General features: G+C 37.7%; 4 protein-coding genes across 6 annotated transcripts; 3 read left to right on the top strand and 1 right to left on the bottom strand.

Moving 5' to 3' along the window:
- The first annotated feature begins 87 nt into the window (after positions 1 to 87).
- Positions 88 to 4,053, top strand: LOC116601877 (methyl-CpG-binding domain protein 4-like). Of its 2 annotated transcripts, none has more exons than XM_048732405.1 (3): positions 88 to 789; positions 1,015 to 2,036; positions 3,107 to 3,240. In XM_048732405.1, the coding sequence occupies exons 1-3, from the start codon at positions 207 to 209 to the stop codon at positions 3,176 to 3,178; spliced, it is 1,677 nt and encodes a 558-aa protein (XP_048588362.1). In that variant the 5' UTR covers positions 88 to 206; the 3' UTR covers positions 3,179 to 3,240. The 2 variants fall into 2 exon arrangements, with proteins under 2 accessions (XP_048588362.1, XP_048588361.1); XM_048732404.1 differs by having other exon boundaries at positions 90 to 789; positions 1,015 to 2,067; positions 3,107 to 4,053.
- Positions 4,054 to 14,139: 10,086 nt separating this feature from the next.
- LOC116601878 lies at positions 14,140 to 18,910 on the top strand. 2 transcript variants are annotated; one of them, XM_032362698.2, is made up of 6 exons: positions 14,143 to 15,609; positions 15,732 to 15,804; positions 15,954 to 16,022; positions 16,588 to 16,692; positions 16,854 to 17,035; positions 17,409 to 18,910. In XM_032362698.2, exons 1-6 carry the CDS (start codon positions 15,508 to 15,510, stop codon positions 17,823 to 17,825), a joined length of 948 nt encoding a protein of 315 aa, XP_032218589.2. In that variant the 5' UTR covers positions 14,143 to 15,507; the 3' UTR covers positions 17,826 to 18,910. The 2 variants fall into 2 exon arrangements, with proteins under 2 accessions (XP_032218590.2, XP_032218589.2); XM_032362699.2 differs by lacking the exon at positions 16,588 to 16,692 and having other exon boundaries at positions 14,140 to 15,609.
- Positions 17,866 to 21,197, bottom strand: LOC125572215 (gamma-tubulin complex component 2-like). The gene is made up of 4 exons (XM_048732407.1): positions 20,887 to 21,197; positions 19,067 to 19,142; positions 18,629 to 18,720; positions 17,866 to 18,531 (listed from the first exon to the last, which is right to left on the bottom strand). The coding sequence occupies exons 1-4, from the start codon at positions 20,937 to 20,939 to the stop codon at positions 18,468 to 18,470; spliced, it is 285 nt and encodes a 94-aa protein (XP_048588364.1). The 5' UTR covers positions 20,940 to 21,197; the 3' UTR covers positions 17,866 to 18,467.
- Positions 21,198 to 21,424: 227 nt separating this feature from the next.
- On the top strand, positions 21,425 to 25,168 carry LOC125572214 (methyl-CpG-binding domain protein 4-like). The gene is made up of 2 exons (XM_048732406.1): positions 21,425 to 23,182; positions 24,216 to 25,168. Exons 1-2 carry the CDS (start codon positions 21,547 to 21,549, stop codon positions 24,452 to 24,454), a joined length of 1,875 nt encoding a protein of 624 aa, XP_048588363.1. The 5' UTR covers positions 21,425 to 21,546; the 3' UTR covers positions 24,455 to 25,168.
- Positions 25,169 to 26,719: the final 1,551 nt, after the last annotated feature.

Here is a 26,719-nt window from a genome sequence, read left to right on the forward strand (position 1 = left end):
GTTTCAGTTGGTGATGCTTTGGCCCTAGGTAAATATTCTTTTCATTTAATAAAAAACATTCCTGTAATCGGTCTCCCCTCCTCCCCACTCCCCCTTGGTACCGTTTGTCGCAAGTTATTCTACGGATGTGCGGATCGCGTCTCGTGGATTTCAGCTGTTGATCAAGGCTTTGAAATCTATTCGGCAGAACGCATAATACTCGTCAAATGGACCATCATCCAAGAGATCTGCCAAAAGGGTGGAAAAAGGTGTGTGTTACTAGAAAAAGCGGCAAAACGAAGGGACATGTTGATGTTTATATACACGATCCATTGGGGAGAAAGTTTCGCTCTCTTGCTGAACTTAAAAGACATCTAATCGAGGCCGATTTGGGACTATCTATTGAACAGTTTAGTTTCAGAGCAGATGGGGCGAATTTCCTACATAACGCAGCCCCGGAAAAGCGACCAAAACAGAGCGAGAGGAAGAGAGATCAATCGGGATCAAAAGGCAAACTTGCTGGAGGAACCCCGAGAAAAAGGAAGGCAAAGACCCCCCACATAGCTGTCACAAAAGCAAAAAGGAATAAAAAAGAGCGCAGCATTAAAGGGATAGTAGTTAAGATAGTTCTTGGCAAGACTAAGGCTGCCAAGCCTAGAAGACCATCTGTTGTTAATGAGGGTAGCCATTTCACAGGCGTGGTCCCAAAGGGCTGGACCAGAACGGAATATGTGAGGAAGGGGGGACGTACCCAGGGAAGAGTTGATGTAACTGTTATAAACCCTGAAGGGAAACAGTTCCGCTCTCGAGTTCAGCTTAGCGAATTCATTAAAGGGAAAGTAGTTAAGATAGTTCTTGGCAAGACTAAGGCTGCCAAGCCTAGAAGACCATCTGTTGTTAATGAGGGTAGCCATTTCACAGGCGTGGTCCCAAAGGGCTGGACCAGAACGGAATATGTGAGGAAGGGGGGACGTACCCAGGGAAGAGTTGATGTAACTGTTATAAACCCTGAAGGGAAACAGTTCCGCTCTTGAGTTCAGCTTAGCGAATTCCTTAAGGAGCAGCAATCCAAATTGAGCGTGGACGATTTTGGATTTTTTCCACTGGGAGGAAGAAAAAGAAAAAGCACTGAAAAGTCAAGTGAGCCAGGAAGAAAGTGCAAAGCTGTGATACCTAAAGAGCCAAAAGTAAAAAAAGTGGCTTCCAAGGCTGATTCTAGTGAAATTAGTAAGCAGACACCAAGAGGCAAAAGAGCAACAAGATCAAACTCTGTTCTGAGTTCAGAATCTTTGTCAAGAAAGCGGAACAAGATGCAAGTTGGAAAAAGTGAAAAAAACAATGGCGTGAGAAGTGCTCATCAAAGCCCCACAAAAGCAAGTCTAGAGAGTTCCTACTTTTCTTCTAAAAAGACAAATGGGAAGTCTACAGAAAGTTTGAAGCATCGTTCCCAGTTAGAAGTTGTAGCACAGAACAGAGCAAGTGTGATCACTAATGAAGGGGTGCCTACTGGGTGGGTTAAGATTGTGACACAGAGATCCAAAGGAAAAACTAAGGGAACCTATGATGTTTACATAGTGGACCCTGATGGAAGAAAGTTTCGCTCTAAAGCAGAGTTGAAGAGGTTTTTAGATAAATCACAGTCTGATCTAACCATTGAAGACTTTGATTTTCAACACAAGAAAATGGTCATAACCAGTAATAAGAAAGAGCTAGATAAAGAAAATGATGACTCTCAGGAACCCTTTGATGCTGATTCCACAGCATGCCCAAAAGATGACGATGATCTTGATGAAAGTCTAAGTGGTGATTCATTAGACTCTTTAGAAACTTCAGCCAAACAAGTGGAAGCAACACAAAGTCCTTACTTCAAGGATGCTGCTCAGCCAAAGACCCCCAAATGGACACCACCCAGGTCACCCTTCAGCCTTGTGCAGGAGACGCTCTTCCATGATCCTTGGAAGCTGCTGGTGTCTTCAATCTTCTTAAATCGGACTGCTGGTACCCAGGCCATCCCGATCATGTGGGAGTTCTTTAGACGGTATCCAGACGCTGCTGAGGCAAGTAAAGCTGATCCTGGGCCCATTTCTGGTAGGTGCAAATTTCACCTCACTTTTAACCTTATCCACCTATAGAAGGTTGATCTGATTCAATACGAGAAGATTGATCATAAATTTAAATCTCCCCTAACCTCCACACAGCAAACCTATTTTCACCTGTGTTAACAACATAAGTTCCTCGCTTTTTCATCCTATCATTCCTCTGCTCAGTGAGTGCTGTAGCAGTTGATGGACAACAGAGAATTTACAATGAGAATGTGCATACCTAATTCAAAATTATGAGTTAACATTCAATTAAGATAATAATGTGTATCTACATAGCCATGGCTATGTAGTTTGTACCTTTAATTAAACTTTATATCTACTATCCTTTGCTATATTCCTACTTTCTTAGTAATATCTGAGGGAATAATATGTGTCTGTTGTTACGTAGATCTCGTCAGACCCTGTTGGCCATGTGAGAAGTAGGCCGACACCCTTATACCCTTAGATTCTTAACTGATTCCCTTAAGTAATTCACCTATTAATGTAAAGCCGGTGGGGGCTGGGAGGTGCAGCAAGGGGCAGGGATTTGAAATTTGTGTCAGGCCAAATTTTGGAGCCAAATCTTGAGAAATATCATTACCCCTGGCTACTTTATATTATTGTGATCAAATATCCCTTGGCAAGGGCATACAGCAGGAGAAATATAGAGATAGCATGAAGTATATAACATGCAATTTCTTTTTATTGATCCGCTGAATAGTGTAAAACACTGAAACTTCCAAGAATAACAAATAAAGTTAAGAAGAAATCAAACATTCGCAATGTGCACCGAAAACATGCCAGTCTGTTGGTCACATGAGTAAGCGCTAGATCAATAGATCTACAGGGGAAAGGATGAGTTCAACAAAGATCTCCAATGGAATAAACTTGATGGTCAAAACCATCTACTTATGGGCCAGTTTAACTGTTTTAACCCCCCCCCCCCCCCCCCCCCGACCAGCTTAACATTGATTGGTTTAAAACTGCTAAGTAGCTCATGTAAAATAGTAGAATCTGATTAATATAGTATTGTTTACATTACTTAGACCTCCTCAGACCCCTTGGACTGCATGAGAAGCGGGCCAAGGCCCTTGTTCAATTCTCAGCTGAGTTTTTGAGTCGTGATTGGATCTACCCTGATACACTTTATGGAATAGGTAAATATGGCAGTGACTCTTACCGCATTTTTTTCCTGGGTGAATGGAAAGATGTAAAACCAGAGGACCACAAACTTAACCTCTATCATGACTGGCTTTGGAAGCAAGAGAGAGAAGGCTTATTGTAGGGGGTTCCTGTATTGTTAAACCAAATAATATGTTCTGTTTTGTTAAAGGTAAAAAGTTAATGTTGTCTCTAAAAAGGTTGTGCAAAGGATTTGCATTTGCTGTACAACTCATACAGTTTAATCGAAGTCATACAGTTATATCTCAACATAACAGTAGCATCTCAAGATCGAGATTTTAAAGGGGTGTAAATCATTCTCCCCACCATGCAATCCATATTTTTTTTCCATAAACAAGGCAAATTCCAAACAGTTCACTGAAAGATATACATACTGTTGTGACTTTTGAAAGAAAATTCAACTTTGTGTTGGCTGTAAATGACTTGTGCTAGTGTTAAAAACAACACAGCATAAAGTGTTTAACCTTCATGGCTGAATGCCAACCCTGTATAAATGACAATCCTAACCCTGCTTTAGGTTAGAGTTAGGCATTGGGTTGTCGTTTATCGTTTAACCCTGGGGTAAACCACAGGGAAACCACACATTTGCAGGAAAAAAAATTATATTCAATAAGTTTTTATTCAGTAGAAAATTGTCATCTTGTTTTATTCATTCATTATATTCATTATTCATTGCTCTATTGACATTATTATCATAGTTCACATTTGACTACTGGTTAGTTTAACGTTCATACCAAGGATGTTTAGCCTTGACAATGCACTAGTATGTACATTTTCAGCAGAAAAGAATAAAGATAAATGGATAAGTTAACCACATGCCCAAGCTAAATGACTCCTCTATTTAAGTCGACCCATGACTATCATGGACAAATTCTTACTTGTGTTTACCCTTGCGCAAGCGTCCAGGTTTGACTATTTGCAAAAACGTCTCAAGAAAAAAGATAACTCAATCCCTTCCCCCCCATCCCCCCCCCCTGAAAAATTAGTTCCACTTTTTTGGATTTCGCCCCTCCCCCCATCCCCCCCCCCCCCCCCCCAAGAAAAAAATTCTGGGTAGGGGACTGATATATGAAAAACTCTTGAAAGTCACAAAGGAACACATAGATACTGTGTAGTTTTGGAGGGATAGATATATTTTAAAATGAATCTGGGCAGTTTAAATTTGAGTAGGAGCTTGTTGAGGTAATGTACCAAGTTATCTCCAAGAACATTTATCCTTAAACAGTGATCATCACTCTCGAAATACGAGATACAGTAAACTTAATGTTATATGCCCTAAGTATAAGCGCGAGACCGAAGGTGGGCTCACCTTTGCTGTCTCCGCATCAAAACTATGGAACAGTTTAAGTTTAGATGCCAGAAAAGTAGACTCTCTAAGATGTTTTACAATTAATTTATGGAACAAAGCTCTACATGATCAAAAGATTTTGCAACATTTTAACGTTTAATTTCTATAGTGTTTGATTTATGTTTATTTAGTTTTATATAGCTTAATATAGATATATATTTAAATATACTTCTCTGCCATTTTTTATCATATATTTTTAGTAAGTGTAATTGTAAATTTTTAGTATGTAATAGGTGAGGGCCACAAGGTTATTAGCCAATTGGCTATTAAATGCTTCCTCTTTAAATAAAGTCTTTATTATTATATTATTATATTGAGGTTTTGAGTATGAGCTGAGTTGAGGTCTTTTTAAAAAATAATATGAAATAAGAACAACAAGAGAAGCATTTATTTATGTATCTATTTTTTATGAGCATTGAAAAATATTAATAAAAAAATTGGTTTCAATAAAAAAAACAATTGAGCCATTGCACAAACCATATATAACTTACTGATTTCACTATGAAATAAACATGGAACATCACGGGAGCTGGTTAGAATTTGGTGAATGAAAAGATAATATGGTACAATGTGCAGCAAAATGAGTCAATCTTCAAGCACTATTCTCTATGGTGTGAACTGGAAATATGGTCTTTTGTCAAGACCAATTCAAACCTTGAAGAGAATACCATTCTTGCTTAGGGAGTGTTCATTATTTATGGCTGAGGGGGGAGGGGTCGGTATTCAGCGCCACTCCACTTGAGTTTTCTGTACAACCCCCCTTTTGTAAAAAAAAAACTTTGTTGACCCCCCCCCCCAGGAGAAACCCAAAAACCTTTTACACCCCCCCCCCCCTCCTCTTTAAAAATCCACAAAACTACATTTATAACACGAAATATAGATACATATTTAAACAAATCATGCATTAAAAAAACAACCAAGAAATGATATTTTTTATTGTAATAAGTCAAATGTGGCGTTTTGAAATAGAAAAGAATATGTATCTATATCTATCTTCGCATGCCATATCAGTAGTCCATATCACGCAGGACAATTTTATTTGCCAACCTGGCAATTATATTCTCTACTTAAGGGTTTTCCAGTAGAAGTAATATATAGATTTAGGCACTGCCTAAAAGCGGAGCCAGCATAAACACCTTTTGTGTTGACTGATCAAAGGTATTATTGGGGGATCTAGGATCCTGCTCTCTACTGAGATTTATTTATTGTACCAACCAAATGGATCCAGGCCTTATTCAATAATTTAAATTATTCAGTACATCAAAGTTAACAAACACAATTCCTGGTGTGGATATGGCTGTCAAAGTTGTCAAGAGTCTAATGGTAAATTCTTATGTCCCATCATAGAAGTTCCATTATGAATATCTTTTTTTAATCAAAACAATACTCCCACAAGCTTTGCCCTTGTGCAGAAAATGTCATGGATGTAACAGCATGCCAAAGATTCAAAACAATATATTTAGACTGTTTAGATGCCATACTGTGATTTTTATGTATTGATTCAGTGGCGATTCTCTCCTTCATTGGACCGAATATTCAGAAAAATGTCTGGAAATTAAAATCTAAAAATATATCTCCTTTTATGCATTACATATTGGTGCACCCCACTTTACCTAGTGGCCTTGTTGTTGGTGGCCTACTCCCAAATGAATGCAATGAAGAAAAAACAGATTGAAAATGCTAACTTCTAATTTCAAACCAAACACTTTCATTGATCTATGTTTGGGGTAGAGAGGAATCAAAGAATATCAATTGACTAAAAAATAATCGACGGGAGAGGAGATATAAAGTGAATTGACTCAACTTGAAAGGTTTGGTGAAAAAAATATAACAGTAATGAAAATAATTTGATTGAGCATTTCTTGACATTTCCCCTTTCCCATTATCTTAACCCTTTCACCACCACAGGCCTCTAAAGAGGCCATGTCTATGCTATCCAAGCTATGTGAACAGAATTCTATTATTGAAAAAGAACAAGGTTGTTGCTAGTGTTATAAAGTTTTAGTATCTTGCCCTAAAAACCCTTCCCCTTAATAAAAGTTCCATTAATGTACATTTGTAAAGCTACATTCTGACAAGATTTGTTCTTGCGAAGAACAATGGATGAAACAGGATTTCAAAGATGGAATAGTGTCAGACACAATTTTAGATAAGATGCAATGCTGAAGATTTTAATGTACCATTTAAAGTGGTGATTTTCCATCCCCATGGGAATTAATATCTACAAATATATATCCAGTAATGCATTATATTTTGGTGTTTTGAGAAACCCTGGATCTAACTATTCCAATGAAATAAATCTAAACATCTAAAATAAATGTAATGAGCAAGAGACTTGGAAAGAAAGTCCTAAAAAGAAAATATAAAGTGAAAGTTATTAAAGAAAATTTCTAATTTCAAAATCAAATCTGTTCATTAATTTATTTTTGGTGTAGAGGGGAAATAGTAAAGAGCATCAATTGCATAAAAATAGTCAACAGGGAGAAGAAAAAGGAAGAAATATGACTCTTCCTTAAATGTTTGAAAAGAAAATATAATAACAATAATGTAATAATTATATTTTTTTTAAATATCCCCTTTCCCATTATCTTTAGGTTGATAGAAAACTGTTTTCTTTACAGATTTATTATTTAAAAAGCAAAAGTTTGTTTTTAGTTTTATATTATATAAGTATCTTGTTCTAAAAAAACCTATGAGTGTGTACTGCTGAATCACATAGTAATGAACTAGTCATTTGCACCCCTTCCCTTATGGTCCCGCAGAAGTCAGGGGTTAATGTGGGGTTTTAGACCACTTTTTGACCAGAATATGTCAAGAGGGGTGGTGGTATTGACTGTTTTTGACTCTTAACTTGGAAACAGGCTTTTATTAAAGTTTAATCCCCCACCCTTCCCTGGGACCATGGGTGTGGGGGTATCAAATGACTAGTGAATAAGAACATCCTACTGTTCTCTTCAAGACATGATTTTTAATTCTCATGTCTTCCAGTCTTTAGCATTCATCTTGGCCCTCAGGTAGTTCCTGGTTCATAAAAGAGTGAAAACAATTATTTATTATTTCTTTCAAAACAATCTTTTTATCAAGCCATTTATAATCTAACTAATTTTCCACAACTATTTGAAAAAAAATAAACACATGAGATGCAAGATGCAGACAATACAATACATATTGAAAATAGGGTTTTTTTTATCCTCGGTAAGGAAAATTTCTCTTGTAAGTTGAAAAAGCTGCTGTGTCTTCTAAGGATATGTATCTTCTTAGGACTAAGAGCACAGGATATAAAGACAAGAACGGTCTTCTTTAGCAGTATTTGACAAATGCAACACGATATTGGTTAGCCTTTATGAAATATCTCAACACAATCAATCTGCCCTGAAAGAAGTCTTATTAAAGACGAATTCCAGTTTTTGTTGCACGTATTTTATTCAACAAAATCAAGAATATAGATAAAACAAAGAATGTCAAAACAAAACCTGTTATGCTCAAATAATTTGATTACTAAGTTAAGTACTCGCATTCTCAAAGCATACAAAAAGGACAACAAAAAGCCTAATAACTGTCATATCCTCAATAGACAATACAAATCGTCGTCCGAAACTCACCTTGCATTGTTCTTTTTTTTGTTTTTTTTGTCGCTTTCTTGATGTTCTGTTCGCTTTTAAATGTGAACTGTTACTTGCTTAAATTTACTAGCTAAAACCAGATAAATCTTGACGTGAATGAATGTTAGTAGATCTCCTCTAGTTGACTTTATCCTTAAGTCAAAATTTGAGGCAAAATAAATAATTATCGCATAATCGACAAGAACTTTTTCCCTTGCTCCGTGATTGTATTTAGTCGCCATTTCGGGGCCGAGTGGGGCCTGGGAGCCGCGCGGCTGACTGACTGGCTGGCTGGCTGGCGAGTGACACCACAGGGTACCCGCGCGATGACCAAAAAAACCAAGTCGCATACCTATACCATATTTCTATGCCTATGGGGCTACGCGCGCGGCCTGCGGCCGCGCTTAGCTCCGCTATTAGCTCCGCTAATAACAACAAAAAACCTCTCCAGGCTCGAGAAGTTTGGAATAGTCTCTTGAGAAGTTTTAGCGGAGTAAATTGCCGGATGTTTTGGGCTCTTGGACGTTTCGTTAGACGAAATGGGTTATTACTTAAAAGCTAGAATTTGTATTTTTTTAAATATCCACAAAGTAAGATGATTAATAGTTTGTTTATGCTTAATTGATGATATTTTTTTAATCGGATCTCTTAGTATGCTTCTTATATTCTCTACTAACTGTATTTAAGGTTTTCCAGTAAAAGTAATAACAACAAAAAACCTCTCCAGGCTCAGTAGTTCCGTGTTTTTGCGGCGAAATCAATTGACTGTTTAATTCGGGAAAGGCTGTTCCGAAACAAAGCCATCATCCGAAGTAGGCAAGAACAAAAAGAGTGTAATTTGGTAAGAGAAACCAAAGGTGTGCCAAGTGTCCTTAAGTTGACGATTCCAATTTGACACATTTTAGCTGTGACCAATATTAAAGAGTTTGATCTTAGCACGAAGCATTTTAGATCCGTCTAAAGCATCAAGTGAGTACATGGTTAGAACATTTCAGCTGATCAATTAACTACTGTACTAAGAATCGGCAAGAATTGACACTGATGCTCAGAATCTTGGGATAGCTTCGTTCAAAGGCTTTGGTTTTGCTAGGACAAGTTCTGTGTGGGGATAACTTTCTGCAAACTGTAAAAAACGCGACGCGAGAGGTGGCAACAGAAGAGCAACTTTGTTCATCCCGTTCTTATGTCAGGAATGGAAGTTAATAACACTACTAGCTTCGGCACAGGTCGTGTCTGTTCTGGTTATTTGATAACACCATCAGGGATTGTAGTCGAGGATCAATTATATCCGAACATTTACATCAGCGTTTTACCTTACACGTTACTACACATTTGATTTTGTTTATTGGCGTTGCTTTATACAATCGATCGAAACCGGAAACCCATTTCCTCCACTAGTCCCGATTGAGCTCTCACTTACTGGTTTCATCTTTCTGTGTCTCACCGCGAGTCTGAATCCTATTCTGTATTTCTGGAGGTTCACTGAGGTTCGGGCTGCAGCGGTCTCTACTCTTAAGTCATTGTTAAGATGTTCACAAACATTCACAAACGGAAAGTAATATTTTTTTTCAGTCCAAATTTCTTTTTATAGTTAGATTAGATATTAATGTGAATATAATATCAAATATAATAAAACTGTGAATAGATTTGCTACGGCCTTTAATGCGAATGGATCCTCCCGCCGCAAAACACATGCGCGCAGGCAAACACGGACGATAGCTAAAATATGTAGATCCCGTAAACAATCATCTTTACTAGAACCCTTAAACCAACAGGCTGGATTTACAAACCGTTACCTACAAAACCTTAGGACAGTATGACCACTTGAGTTTTTGTCTTAGACAGAAGTCTATGTTGTCAATAGGATTACTACGTACATCCACACCTCCCTCTACTAGTGGGCGTTGTTTTGGTCTAGATTGTACGCATGCTTGCATAGAAAATCCTCCGGCAATATCTGAAAACAACTTCTTACGTTCAATAGTATGTAAAGCAGAGAAGGAAAAGAAATTAGAGGCGTAAAAATAGGGCCGTAGCAAGGGTTTGGGCACTGAGGGCACGTGCCCCAAAATATTTTCAAAAACTATAAGGGAATGACCAGTAGGTGCGTGGTTGTGCCCCCAATATTTTCTTAGTGTTTCTGTATCGTGCCCCCAATAATTTAAGAACTACTACGGCTATGGTAAAATGTTTACCCCTGCGCGTGAAAATAAATGGAAGCGAAGAAAACGCAAGCGCGGGTAATTGAGGAAGAACATTTATTCTTCCTTTTCTGTTCCTATTTCACGTATACCCCTGTGATTTTCGCATGCACGGAAACACTGCAGTCCCAGTCTGATTTTACTTCACCCACTTAACCGGTGGCTGCCAAAGCTAATAAGGAAGTCCCATATGCCACTCAAAGTGGCTTAGCAAGCTTTCTTTGTCGTACATATTTAATGAAAAAATACTCATAAGAAAGAATAACAAGTCGATGTACCTGATACGCCTTCGTATCTCGTGCAAGCTAACGCTTTGAAAATCTGTCGCGGGAACCCTCGTGCCGCTAGCAAACTGTACGTAGACAAAGATATTGGATTCTCTGTACAAATACGCCAAAGGACCATTACCCTCCCCTCCCCCTCCTTCATCCCCTCTTCACGGGCATCTTGACCTAGGGAAGCAGAAGGACTGGTAGGTCCACGGCGAGCTAGGGAGAGCTACCTACCTAAGTTTAAATCGGAGTAGGAGCTTGCTGAGTGAGGGTTTTTTATGGGATGGTTTTTATTGAAAAAAAAGGAAAAGAAGTGAAAATATTATTTATCTATATTTTTCGTTAACACTGAAAAAGATTAATGAAAAAAATACGTTTCCGTCGAGTACCGAACGCACTGATGAAGAAACCCCCAATAAATTCGCTCTTACCTACTCAATCTCTAATAAACGCTGTGTGAAGAATAACGAGGATTTTAATGAATGATTTATATGAAAAACTTTGAAAGTCACAAAGGAACACATATTTTCAATATTAACAGACAGATGGGTACTGTGAAGTTTTGGAGGGATAGATATATTTTAAATATATATAAAAGTATAAATTTGAGTAGGGGCTAGTTGAGGTTTTGAGTAAGAAAAAAAATTAGCCATGGCACAAACCATATATAATTTACTAATTTCACTATGGAATAAAAATGGAATATCACGAGAGCTAGTGGTTAGAATTCGGTGAATGAAAAGACAAAAAAACGGTACAATGTGCAATGACAAAGATGCTACTACCCAACACCTTTGGATATAACAAAAATATATGTATAATCTTGTTTTTTATTGTATATGCCATATCACAACACTGATTGGGGCAAGAAAGGTAAGAAGCATCATCTCTTGAGGTGGGGATGGAGTGTTTGAAAATTGTTAAATATTTCTTAAACATTTTCTTGGTTCACTGCCCTCAATGTGCTATCACTTAGGGGTAAGTTTATTTTAACACCCAAAGTGAGCTATATTGTATTAACAATATAATTTAGGTTATAAAATGATGGTTGAAGGCTTTCATAGAAAGTGCTCAATACTCGAAAGTAGAGCGGTGTATAGTGTTGGTTTGAGAAAAATACAAACTACATAGGTTTCCCTACAGGTCTGTTTCGTGGTTGCCCACTCATCAGGGGATCCCCTGATGAGTGGGCAACCACGAAACAGACCTGTAGGGAAACCTATGTAGTTTGTATTTTTCTCAAACCAACACTAATTTAGGTTATATATATTATTTCATTTATGTTAGTGCAAAGTAAATAACAATATCTATTAATGCTATTATATTGTTCAAACATTTATATTTTGTAGTCTGTAATATCCAGACTTGAAATTATAGCATATACATATCATTAATGGCACTAGAAAGACAACACAAGTCTCTAGATTTCATTGAAAATGTTCCATAAAATTAAAATGACATTCAATGAGGGATAAAGTTATTTTAGGAAGAGAACAAACATTATCTAAAGGAAGGACCAAAATACCAACAAATTAGCACAAAAATACCAAAATAACTTTCATAGTTTTACATATTTTACACTACACATGGCTACTGACATGTGTACCTCTAAAAAAGTTACCAAACCAAAGCAGCAGGCTCAAGCTTTTCTAGTTGAGTTACTTACTTAAGCTTATACAATATTTTTTTACGAATATTGATGAACGGCATTACTAAAAAGCGGAACCGGCGGAACCAGAATATTTCGTTTAGTTATAGGGGTAGGGATGTCATACTAGGATCACCATTTATTTCCTTTCTAATCTGAACACATTCCTTTGTGAAATGCTAAGACAACATCACTAAGCGCAGATGTGCTACGTTATTTCACGCACATTTGACATTCTGTCATATGCAATTTGTATCCATCTGTATCCTTGTTTAGAAGCGCGTCTCTACATCAGGTACAAGGTTATTTTTAATCCCTAGATTTAATTGTTTTACATACCTTAATCCCTAGATTTAATTGTTTTACATACCTTATTTGCTGTCTCGATTTTAAATTCCTTATAACATGTACACTTCGAGTGTTTTAATCAAGCATTGTCATCTCTGACTTTTAGCTGAGGCACTGCTATTACTGTAAGTAAAGTCCATTTTCTCAGAATATACATGCACTCACTGCTGGATGAAACCTGGGTATAATAAATTTCACCTTCTGTCATCAAAATAGATGTGATTATTACAATACTCATAATCAATCACTCATATTTGTTGTATATCCAGTGCGGTCATGAATATTGGGGGTATGCCATTGTCTTTATTTACAGGCTGAAATTATATGGCTTTCAAAATTATTTCAGGAAGAGGGGGTAACATGTCCCGTCACCCCCTGCTATGGTGCTGTATAATTCCACTTTCTGGTAAATTTGACATTATTGCAGTATTCTAGAAAAAGGATTACCTTCTATATTTTCACATTGTTGTCTTTTTGATATGGATATGGTTGTTAGCATGATGTACACAGGCACGTACCCAGGATTGGCTGTGGGGGGATGTGCAGTCATAGGTATATTTAAAAAGGATAAGAATTTGCCCATTTTTTGTGGCCGAAGGGGGGTGAGCATACATTCTGTGCACCCTCCTGTGTACTTGCCTGATACACATGCAAGAGAAAACTCGAGTGAAGCATATGAGAATTTCTCAGTTTGCAGCACTGGTCAACACCTTAGTACCAAGTGACACATCTTGGGGCTTCTCCTGATGGAATTATTATGATCCTGTCTGGTAAAAGATGATGATGGTGATATAAAACTCAGCTTCTTATTGTAGAGATGAGTTTTGTGATGTTGTTGGAACAAAACAATATTTTCATAATGCAATAATCTGTAAGAACATTATTGTTCTTTAGACTAATATTTTTTTTAACAAACTGCATATTACCATGACAAGCATGTTTATAAAGCAAAACATCAAGGCACTTAAATTGACATCAAATGTTATTAATGTTATTCCAAAACACCTATTCGATTTGTCCATTATCAACATAGAATTCAAGCCCTTTATTATCTGTTATTATATTAAGAAAAGAGCTGTATACTGGCCATGTTGTATATAGAGATTAGAAATTAGATATAGTTGATGAGCATCAAGAAACCATATGACTTACATATGTGTGTGTCTAAGACTTGTCTGTTGGGACAACAGACCCTGTAAGATTTGTACAGGGCACAACAAATAATGGCTGTGACTCCAGATCCAAATGCAAGTCAAAAATGAAATCCATGGGCAGTGTTGGTCTTGGTATATCCCTTTGAGGCCACTCAATGAGAAATTGCATTTTTTTATGCATCAAATCCAAGCCTCATATGCTAAATTCAGTTTACTGTGACACAAGTTTAAACAAAGTTGCGTAGGGACAAGTAATATTAGCTGCAAACAGGTACATAGCCAGGATTTTGGGTGTTGGGGGGGGGGGGGGGGGTGTCTATTAATTAAGTGTAAACAATTTCTCTTGGCTAAGGCTCCCTAGCTCCCAGTATTTCTCAAGTTTATCCCAATCTCAAGGGTCTTTTCTCTCAAGGGAAAAGAGTCTCCGACTTTTCTGTTCGGATAAAGTGAAGAGAACTCTTATCACAATTCACTATTCTGAGTTCCCATTGGACAAAATGTCATTACCAGTCATGTCTGTCTGGAAGGATACCTCTGTTACCATGGAGGAAGCCCATGTTCTGTCAAAGTGAGTGTATTTCAATGTATGAGTCAATTACAAAAACGTGATCATTTCGGTATATAAAAAGGAAATAAACAACCTTTACTTTCTTCGACATCATGTTCAACGCCCGATATGTTTGTAGTCTCATTCTGACTATAAAAAATACAATTTGTTGCGGGATTTAAACTCGCTGTACTGATGACATTCTACCGGCAAAAGAGAAATAAAGGGAGACTTAAACACACTATTACAAGGTTTATAGTTTTATTAATCGCGAAAAAGTAAGTTTTTCACTAACATAGTTATCTTAAACCCCCCCCCCCCCCCCACATTCTTTTATAAACTATTGAAAGTAGCCTTGGGCTACGTGTGACAAAACGGGATTTTAATATTTACAGCGTAATTACACATTTCAGAATTACTTACAACACCAAAGACGACATTGGGATGATTTTCATACCTTTCAAAAACGAATTACTAGAAACTCTTGCGATTTTCGACTCGGCTCCTTTTCATTTAGAGAGACGAATTTCGCAGCTTTTCACGCCATTGTTCTGTAAATTATTTCGCCTTTTAGTAAAAATTTCCGCAGAACCCTGAAGAAACCTTCCCTCTTTTGAATAGATCGATTTGTACACTTGAAAACAGCGCAAATATATGACATTTTAACAGGTGCACGGCACTTGTACGAAATGTAGAACAACCATCTTTGCGTGTCTGTTTTGACCACCACTTCAACTTTGGCATATCTAATGTGGCGGATGTGACGTCATTTGCAACCCAAGAATACTGTCTAGCTTGCGCGCGCGTACACTTTATATATTCGGCGATGCTTCGAAGCTCGCGCTAGAAACAAAAAGGATCATGGGAATTTATTGATGGATTATTCCAAACAGCCTCTGGTGGTATTTTATAATATGTGACGTCACATAAGAAACTACTCAGTTTCGTTTTGTATGGGTGTGGTAATTAATAATATGTTATTAATTAGGGGAAACGTATTTTTCAACTTTGGTGAAAGCTCGAAGAGAGCTCGAGGATGATTACGTACTGTCTGATGTCATAATCAGCATTCCCCCAAACTGATCTAAACGTTCATGAAAGCGAAACGATAAACAAGTATTCATGGAGCGTACCAAGTTTTCAAAATGATAGAGTTTTTTAAGGACCACCCCGTTCTCACCGGGCTAGCAGTCTGCACAGCAGGAGCCGCAGCGTTCTGCTATTGCAGAAGTAAATCGAGTGTCGAGGTACGTAGCGTCGTTTTGTGAGAAAAAGTGCGTGCGGTGGCGTGTTGGTGTCAATGTACAGCATGGTGTTTCTTTAACACTTCTATTTCCTTATTATTATTTGTTTTGTTGTCATTTTCTAGAGTGATGGTCAAGGAAAAGAGACCAAAGAAGAAGTACCCGTCGCGGTACAAGACGCTGTCGAAGATGTCTCCGGTGAGTCCCGCCCTTTCGGTTTTATAATTATTTTTAGTATATTTCCCAATTTGATAAAAGAGCTTCTTTTTCAACGTTCTACAAAAAAAAAAATTCTAAATGCATTTAGTTTCTAAATCTTCGTTTGATCAAGATGTCTTTTGTATTAGCGTGTTTTCCAGCCGACCTTTTGCAAGCGGAGAAGTCTTCACAATGTCGAGAATTGCTTGTTTATCAAGGTATGTGGCTGACTTAATTTTACAAAAAATTGATGGATAATATGTTAAGTCTTGACATTCCGTAGCATGTATCTTTTTTGAGTAGCTCAAGTCAATTTGTGAATATTTAGCTAAGAAGAACATACGCCATTCTGTTCCATACGCCTTTTGCAAAATTCCGATAGTACTCGGATAAATGTTATTTAGCAAATAGATCTCATTTTTTGGAAAAGTACGCAACTTGTTGCGTGACTGTTATTCATGACATGCTGTAACGTCATCTGTGCATCTTTCAGAGGACAGACGCGCAAAAAATAAAATCTATTTGTTTTATACAACAATTAAAATATTATCTTACATTATAATCTAGTGTATGCGTGTGCCCGTGCTGACGCCAAGCGTGCGAGTGTCTTATAACACATGGACCCTAGACCAATCAGAGCGTGAGATTTACTATTGTCGTTGTACAGATTCCAGTAATGTTTCCTAACGGATGTGCTATGGTTGCTATTATTGTCCTTTCTCTATTCTTATAATCTTTATAACCACTAAGTGATGATGCTTAACTGTTTTCTCGATTCTGTAGCCCGTTCTTGGGAGCTTTTGCTGCCCAGCTACAAGCAAGTGTTCCCGGAGCTCCACCCCCGGAACCTGCTTAAGATCTTCATCAAGCCACGACTGCTGATGCCAAGTTAGTGCAATAATGATTATACACTAAATTAATTTAAAACATTTAGCCATCGACTGATAAGGCCTTACTAAAATGATATACAGATACTTACTAAACTTATTAATACATCATCATTTCGCGTCAGACTAAATCAATTTTTTTATTTTTCTTTGTCTCTTTAGTTGTAGTCTTTCCCGTGGCTGCTCCAAGGCAAGCAATCGTTGTCTTTGAGTGTCCCGCTCCCACCGTCGTGCTGGGGGATATCCTGTACCTGATGTCAGCGGTTACCTTCGCCGCTCTTATATGCTTTGTTATCAACTTCGTCATGAAGATGCATATCCAGTCGAAGGTCAAATCCCTTCAGGTGAGCGTTTATTAAAGTGTGAAGATTCAAGAACCACACCTCTACACCAACACGACGGGCAAAATAGCATCTCCAGTTTTATTGTTATACTTGCATTCTTTTTTTTATAATTCTCCCATTAAAGCTGTTAGATTTCGGGGAATCATTCTGGCAACTGTAATTATTGTTATGTTTATACTTTCAGACGATTTGTATGGATATAAAACGAGTGTACTTTTCTATTTTCATTGAAAGAGTGACCCATCGATCACCTTTAGTCTTTGGATTAGGTGCGCTAAACAAAACCATTTCCTATTTGTACAACATGAAAACGATGCCTCGAAAACGTTTTGAGACGTATTCACAGTTGCGTTTATTGCTCTTACATTCTCAGGGACGCCCTCTTGCCAGCATCACCGAGGTGCACCAGATCCAAGAGGAGACTGGTGCTTGTCCATCTATTGTGTCGACAGACCGCCAAGAGAGTGATGCTCTCGTAACCACCGAGGTGAACGTCCAGCCGTCCTCATCCGTAAAGTCGATTGTGACTGCATCCTCTACAGGACTCAAGGAGCTCCGCCCTTTTGACCTGCGTGCATCATGGGACACACAAAGCCTCGAGAGCCTAGCAGCTTGTGCATCGCGCCAGGGGCGTCAGGTCACACTCCATCCGCATCTCAACAAAAAGTGGGAAAATGGAAATGGAACACCATTTTTCTTAGAAATTGTGTCACTAAATACTTTGTGCCTCTTACATCGACTGTTTTGTGTAGGGGAGTATGGGGTGTTTCAGGAGCTCATTGGAAAGTGAGAATTAATGAAGGCTAAGTATGTTTCTTTTTTCAATTTTCATTAGCAGCATATACAACCATATTAAACAATACATGTTATCTATATACCATAAGTTACTCATGTATAACAAGAACTTTTTCACGCGAAAACAACCTAAAAAATTGTGGTGTGTATTATACATGAAACTTTTTGTTTGAGAGGTAAAAAACATGCATAATATAATTAAAACAATAGAAAGCTCTAGGGAATTAACGCCCACAAATAAGTTAGTCAAGTTATTTAAACTCCACGGGGCATTGTTTTGACATATACCAAATCTAAATCAATGAAAATGTCTGGAATGTGCCGTGAAGGACATAGGCAAGAAAGAAGTCTACTTGTTATCAGGGAGCATATTATAAATAAGTGCATATAATACAGGAGTAAATACAGTACATATGAGATTTTATACATTATATCAAGACAGAGAAGCTTTTCATTTACATCTAAAAACCACAATTATTTCTATAAGATGTATGTACACTGTAAAGGTATAAATACTGCTTATAAAGGTGGGACTGTAAAAAGTGTCTGCTCAACAGAGGTATATAAATGACTATATATTGCTATATAAATGACTGGCAAAAAATCAGGGTTTTAGACTTTCAGTCTGGCGGTTCCATTATACCTGTTTGTCTTCCACAAGTTTGGAAAGCAAGTAAACAAGAGGGTCTAGCTCACGGACACTGCAACAACAAATAACAGACATGTATAGGATCTTCCTTATTCATTTGTCTAATTAAATGACATGTTAGCAAAAGCAAAGTAAACACAAATCCTCACTTTTTAGATTTAAGCTCGTCATATTTCTTGAGAAATTCTCTTGGTGTAGTTGAACACTCAGCAATCTTGCGCTTTGCTGTATGAGCCGACACCTACAGTTAACAAAAAGACAATTGGGTACAGTAGACACTTTATAACAAACTTTATCCCTGCGGTTGACAAATAAACAAAGGGTAAACTGAACTAGAGAAACACTAGTTGGCATGTCCCACAATATATATCCAGTGAAATTGTAACATACATATTTTATCTATTTAGTACAAATAAATACTACTGTAATAAGCTTAAAGTCTCTTTTATGGTTTATCTGTGAAAAGAGCCTTTCACTTAGTGTAACATTTCTACTAACAGTTTTTTATCCGTGTTGTATCTTAAGGTGTCATGTTTTTCATCACTTTAATGTAACGTGACAAGACATTTCTACTAGTAGTATTTTACCTGTGTTGTAACATAAGGTGTCATGTTTTTCATCAGCATTTCTGTGTAGACCTCGGGTCCCTCCCCTCCTGAAGCCCTGATAAAACAAGATGAGGGAATGTCACCCTTAGATAAATATAAGATAAGGCCAAGCAAAAATAAAAACATGTTTATCGTCCTAATAAGATCAAAATAGGGAGCATGCGGCTCTTTTCATTTATTATATTTTATTTATTTTTTTCCTTACAAAGAAAATTTCTATGATGTTGCGAAGGTAAAAAAATTGTAAGAAAAGCCTTGAAATGGTAATGTCTGCCATTATTTTAGTGCCCAGGCACCACTAACACACGAAATTTGAACTTCTGAGGAACAAACAATCAAAAAAGCAGCAGAAATAGCTAAATAAAAAATATTGATGTGGCCCTGAAAAAAAATGCAGGCGGGGATGATTAACATGTCTTTTCTTTTACTTAGCCTAAATACAAGATGAGTAAAGTTCACCCTTAGAAAAATACAAGATAAGTGAATTTCAAAACACTAATCCCTTTCCATATGCTAACTACCTGTATGACTGGGTACCCCCTCTCAGCGAATCCTGTGTACAAAGCTAAACCCATTGACTCCTGGCTTTTTTAGCTGAATTTACAAAAAACAGACTGAAAACAGATACCTCCCCCCCCCCTATTCTGAGTTTTATACAGCCAATCAAACACAGCTGCACCTAGTCAGCGCGGTATCCAAGCTTTCCAACAGTGCTTTGCGGTCCCCACTTTTAATCCCTCGCGTTGTGCTGAAGCCAGCACAAGTTGATGGTTGCTTGTATTTTTAATCAAAAATACAGCTATGATCATATTAGGAGAGTGTCTCAGGACATCATGAAGTCTTTTGGGGCATAATTGAGTGCTTTGCTTATGGATATTTGCAAGCAAAGGTGGATTCATGATGATTTTTTCTTGGCTTTGCCTGGATAACAAAATAATTTTCTAATGAACCACCACAGCTCTCCTAAATGCTGTCTTTTCTGAAACCAAATTGATTCCAAAATTGTTTACACTGCTATTCTGGGTGTATGACCTGGAATTGATTTGTTTGGCTTCGGGGTGAAAAGACTTATAAAAAAAACATCTGACTTTGGGGAGAGGAGTGTTGACTGGCCCTCCCCTTGTGAATTTTCCCCTGGATCTCCCAGAATGCTTTGCAATACGTAAAGACATCTTCGTGGTTGTACAATCCTTCAAGGAGTGGACATTGTGTTTTAAGGCTATGGAAATGTACCTGGAGTATCAGAATAAAGGTATCTATTTGTGTCTTGAGCTGTGTTTGCTGATCTCTCTCCCTTGTGTGGTATTTTGAGCGTTTTATTGAGAGGGGTGATTCTGCTTTTCTCTCCTTGTTCGATTTGAGATTTGTCAAAGAACCTGTGCTATTATTTGGCTTAAGAGTAGATGCCAACACCATGGTTGGATGCATGAGTATCTTCATCTTGTTGTGTTTATTTTGCATTTATGAATTTTTTGGGTTGTGGGTACTTCCCAAAGCCGGTACAGGCCGGTTGAGGGGTCAATGTGTTAAAAAAGACCCTTAAAAGATCCAACTCTATGTATGTCCGTGGCTTTATTGCTAGTTATTGATGTTGATAAATACTGTTGTTTTCGTGGTATAGAAATTTTGTTAATTAATTTGCTTATAATGTCAGGCGGGGCTTGAAGTTAAAGTTGCATTGCAGGATTACAGTATCTTATAAGACTGCGGAAGATGTTTTGACACCCAGATCGCTCATTAGTATCACCCTTAACGATGCCAACAACTTTAATAAAAATATTAAATGATAAATGACATACCCAAGAAGAGAGAGTAGCTCGGAGACATGGTGATGGATTCTGAATTCACTCATGTTTTACGAGTTTGAATGAAAACACTTTTTTTTCTGAACTTGGCGGGAAGTTGATGCCCGACTTGATTCTATAAATGCTCGTTCTTCTAATACAAATATTCTTCAATAATATGCTTAGTATTCCATTTTAACTGCAGAAATAAAGTACTCGCACGCCCATGAAACGATGGACATGCTTTGTAAAGAGGGAAAAAAGAAAAGGAAAAAAAATACAATCACGAGAAATACCACAGACTGGCCGCCATTTTGTGTAAAAAATAACCGCTGCCCTGCAACTGCGTCTGCTATTTTATGTTCATGGGGGGGGGGGGGAGGGGAGGCAATAATTAGAAAACTCTTCAAACTGATGAACGTCACATATTCACAACAAACACACAACAGTGAAATATGTAGGCTTATAGGTTTCAATTGGTGATGCTTTGGCCCTAGGTAAGTATTCTTTTCATTTAATAAAAAACATTCCTGTAATCGGTCTCCCCTCCTCCCCACTCCCCCGTGGTACCGTTTGTCGCAAGTTATTCTACGGATGTGCGGATCGCGTCTCGTGGATTTCAGCTGTTGATCAAGGCTTTGAAATCTATTCGGCAGAACGCATAATACTCGTCAAATGGACCATCATCCAAGAGATCTGCCAAAAGGGTGGAAAAAGGTGTGTGTTACTAGAAAAAGCGGCAAAACGAAGGGACATGTTGATGTTTATATACACGATCCATTGGGGAGAAAGTTTCGCTCTCTTGCTGAACTTAAAAGACATCTAATCGAGGCCGATTTGGGACTATCTATTGAACAGTTTAGTTTCAGAGCAGATGGGGCGAATTTCCTACATAACGCAGCCCCGGAAAAGCGACCAAAACAGAGCGAGAGGAAGAGAGATCAATCGGGATCAAAAGGCAAACTTGCTGGAGGAACCCCGGGAAAAAGGAAGGCAAAGACCCCCCACATAGCTGTCACAAAAGCAAAAAGAAATAAAAAAGAGCGCAGCGTTAGAGGGAAAGTAGTTAAGATAGTTCTTGGCAAGACTAAGGCTGCCAAGCCTAGAAGACCATCTGTTGTTAATGAGGGTAGCCATTTCACAGGTGTGGTCCCAAAGGGCTGGACCAGAACGGAATATGTGAGGAAGGGGGGACGTACCCAGGGAAGAGTTGATGTAACTGTTATAAACCCTGAAGGGAAACAGTTCCGCTCTCGAGTTCAGCTTAGCGAATTCCTTAAGGAGCAGCAATCCAAATTGAGGGTGGACGATTTTGGATTTTTTCCACTGGGAGGAAGAAAAAGAAAAAGCACTGAAAAGTCAAGTGAGCCAGGAAGAAAGTGCAAAGCTGTGATATCTAAAGAGCCAAAAGTAAAAAAAGTGGCTTCCAAGGCTGATTCTAGTGAAATTAGTAAGCAGACACCAAGAGGCAAAAGAGCAACAAGATCAAACTCTGTTCTGAGTTCAGAATCTTTGTCAAGAAAGCGGAACAAGATGCAAGTTGGAAAAAGTGAAAAAAACAATGGCGTGAAAATTGCTCATCAAAGCCCCACAAAAGCAAGTCTAGAGAGTTCTTACTTTTCTTCTAAAAAGACAAAAAGGAAGTCTACAGAAAGTTTGAAGCATCGTTCCCAGTTAGAAGTTGTAGCAGAGAACAGAGCAAGTGTGATCACTAATGAAGGGGTGCCTACTGGGTGGATTAAGATTGTGACACAGAGATCCAAAGGAAAAACTAAGGGAACCTATGATGTTTACATAGTGGACCCTGATGGAAGAAAGTTTCGCTCTAAAGCAGAGTTGAAGAGGTTTTTAGATAAATCACAGTCTGATCTAACCATTGAAGACTTTGATTTTCAACACAAGAAAATGGTCATAACCAGTAATAAGAAAGAGCTAGATAAAGAAAATGATGACTCTCAGGAACCCTTTGGTGCTGATTCCACAGCATGCCCAAAAGATGACGATGATCTTGATGAAAGTCTAAGTGGTGATTCATTAGACTCTTTAGAAACTTCAGCCAAACAAGTGGAAGCAACACAAAGTCCTTACTTCAAGGATGCTGCTCAGCCAAAGACCCCCAAATGGACACCACCCAAGTCACCCTTCAGCCTTGTGCAGGAGACGCTCTTCCATGATCCTTGGAAGCTGCTGGTGTCTTCAATCTTCTTAAATCGGACTGCTGGTACCCAGGCCATCCCGATCATGTGGGAGTTCTTTAGACGGTATCCAGACGCTGCTGAGGCAAGTAAAGCTGATCCTGGGCCCATTTCTGGTAGGTGCAAATTTCACCTCACTTTTAACCTTATCCACCTATAGAAGGTTGATCTGATTCAATACGAGAAGATTGATCATAAATTTAAATCTCCCCTAACCTCCACACAGCAAACCTATTTTCACCTGTGTTAACAACATAAGTTCCTCGCTTTTTCATCCTATCATTCCTCTGCTCAGTGAGTGCTGTAGCAGTTGATGGACAACAGAGAATTTACAATGAGAATGTGCATACCTAATTCAAAATTATGAGTTAACATTCAATTAAGATAATAATGTGTATCTACATAGCCATGGCTATGTAGTTTGTACCTTTAATTAAACTTTATATCTACTATCCTTTGCTATATTCCTACTTTCTTAGTAATATCTGAGGGAATAATATGTGTCTGTTGTTAGATCTCGTCAGACCCTGTTGGCCATGTGAGAAGTAGGCCGACACCCTTATACCCTTAGATTCTTAACTGATTCCCTTAAGTAATTCACCTATTAATGTAAAGCCGGTGGGGGCTGGGAGGTGCAGCAAGGGGCAGGGATTTGAAATTTGTGTCAGGCCAAATTTTGGAGCCAAATCTTGAGAAATATCATTACCCCTGGCTACTTTATATTATTGTGATCAAATATCCCTTGGCAAGGGCATACGGCAGGAGAAATATAGAGATAGCATGAAGTATATAACATGCAATTTCTTTTTATTGATCCGCTGAATAGTGTAAAACACTGAAACTTCCAAGAATAACAAATAAAGTTAAGAAGAAATCAAACATTCGCAATGTGCACCGAAAACATGCCAGTCTGTTGGTCACATGAGTAAGCGCTAGATCAATAGATCTACAGGGGAAAGGATGAGTTCAACAAAGATCTCCAATGGAATAAACTTGATGGTCAAAACCATCTACTTATGGGCCAGTTTAACTGTTTTAACCCCCCCCCCCCCCCCCCCGACCAGCTTAACATTGATTGGTTTAAAACTGCTAAGTAGCTCATGTAAAATAGTAGAATCTGATTAATATAGTATTGTTTACATTACTTAGACCTCCTCAGACCCCTTGGACTGCATGAGAAGCGGGCCAAGGCCCTTGTTCAATTCTCAGCTGAGTTTTTGAGTCGTGATTGGATCTACCCTGATACACTTTATGGAATAGGTAAATATGGCAGTGACTCTTACCGCATTTTTTTCCTGGGTGAATGGAAAGATGTAAAACCAGAGGACCACAAACTTAACCTCTATCATGACTGGCTTTGGAAGCAAGAGAGAGAAGGCTTATTGTAGGGGGTTCCTGTATTGTTAAACCAAATAATATGTTCTGTTTTGTTAAAGGTAAAAAGTTAATGTTGTCTCTAAAAAGGTTGTGCAAAGGATTTGCATTTGCTGTACAACTCATACAGTTTAATCGAAGTCATACAGTTATATCTCAACATAACAGTAGCATCTCAAGATCGAGATTTTAAAGGGGTGTAAATCATTCTCCCCACCATGCAATCCATATTTTTTTTCCATAAACAAGGCAAATTCCAAACAGTTCACTGAAAGATATACATACTGTTGTGACTTTTGAAAGAAAATTCAACTTTGTGTTGGCTGTAAATGACTTGTGCTAGTGTTAAAAACAACACAGCATAAAGTGTTTAACCTTCATGGCTGAATGCCAACCCTGTATAAATGACAATCCTAACCCTGCTTTAGGTTAGGGTAAGAGTTAGGCATTGGGTTGTCGTTTATCGTTTAACCCTGGGGTAAACCACAGGGAAACCACACATTTGCAGGAAAAAAAATTATATTCAATAAGTTTATATTCAGTAGAAAATTGTCATCTTGTTTTATTCATTCATTATATTCATTATTCATTGCTCTATTGACATTATTATCATAGTTCACATTTGACTACTGGTTAGTTTAACGTTCATACCAAGGATGTTTAGCCTTGACAATGCACTAGTATGTACATTTTCAGCAGAAAAGAATAAAGATAAATGGATAAGTTAACCACATGCCCAAGCTAAATGACTCCTCTATTTAAGTCGACCCATGACTATCATGGACAAATTCTTACTTGTGTTTACCCTTGCGCAAGCGTCCAGGTTTGACTATTTGCAAAAACGTCTCAAGAAAAAAGATAACTCAATCCCTTCCCCCCCATCCCCCCCCCCTGAAAAATTAGTTCCACTTTTTTGGATTTCGCCCCTCCCCCCATCCCCCCCCCCCCAAGAAAAAAATTCTGGGTAGGGGACTGATATATGAAAAACTCTTGAAAGTCACAAAGGAACACATAGATACTGTGTAGTTTTGGAGGGATAGATATATTTTAAAATGAATCTGGGCAGTTTAAATTTGAGTAGGAGCTTGTTGAGGTAATGTACCAAGTTATCTCCAAGAACATTTATCCTTAAACAGTGATCATCACTCTCGAAATACGAGATACAGTAAACTTAATGTTATATGCCCTAAGTATAAGCGCGAGACCGAAGGTGGGCTCACCTTTGCTGTCTCCGCATCAAAACTATGGAACAGTTTAAGTTTAGATGCCAGAAAAGTAGACTCTCTAAGATGTTTTACAATTAATTTATGGAACAAAGCTCTACATGATCAAAAGATTTTGCAACATTTTAACGTTTAATTTCTATAGTGTTTGATTTATGTTTATTTAGTTTTATATAGCTTAATATAGATATATATTTATATATACTTCTCTGCCATTTTTTATCATATATTTTTAGTAAGTGTAATTGTAAATTTTTAGTATGTAATAGGTGAGGGCCACAAGGTTATTAGCCAATTGGCTATTAAATGCTTCCTCTTTAAATAAAGTCTTTATTATTATATTATTATATTGAGGTTTTGAGTATGAGCTGAGTTGAGGTCTTTTAAAAAAATAATATGAAATAAGAACAACAAGAGAAGCATTTATTTATGTATCTATTTTTTATGAGCATTGAAAAATATTAATAAAAAAATTGGTTTCAATAAAAAAAACAATTGAGCCATTGCACAAACCATATATAACTTACTGATTTCACTATGAAATAAACATGGAACATCACGGGAGCTGGTTAGAATTTGGTGAATGAAAAGATAATATGGTACAATGTGCAGCAAAATGAGCCAATCTTCAAGCACTATTCTCTATGGTGTGAACTGGAAATATGGTCTTTTGTCAAGACCAATTCAAACCTTGAAGAGAATACCATTCTTGCTTAGGGAGTGTTCATTATTTATGGCTGAGGGGGGAGGGGTCGGTATTCAGCGCCACTCCACTTGAGTTTTCTGTACAACCCCCCTTTTGTAAAAAAAAACTTTGTTGACCCCCCCCCCCCCCAGGAGAAACCCAAAAACCTTTTACACCCCCCCCTCCTCTTTAAAAATCCACAAAACTACATTTATAACACGAAATATAGATACATATTTAAACAAATCATGCATTAAAAAAACAACCAAGAAATGATATTTCTTATTGTAATAAGTCAAATGTGGCGTTTTGAAATAGAAAAGAATATGTATCTATATCTATCTTCGCATGCCATATCAGTAGTAGATAAG

This window comes from Nematostella vectensis, chromosome 9 (genome assembly GCF_932526225.1).
Source record: "Nematostella vectensis chromosome 9, jaNemVect1.1, whole genome shotgun sequence".
NCBI classification, from domain to species: domain Eukaryota; kingdom Metazoa; phylum Cnidaria; class Anthozoa; order Actiniaria; family Edwardsiidae; genus Nematostella; species Nematostella vectensis.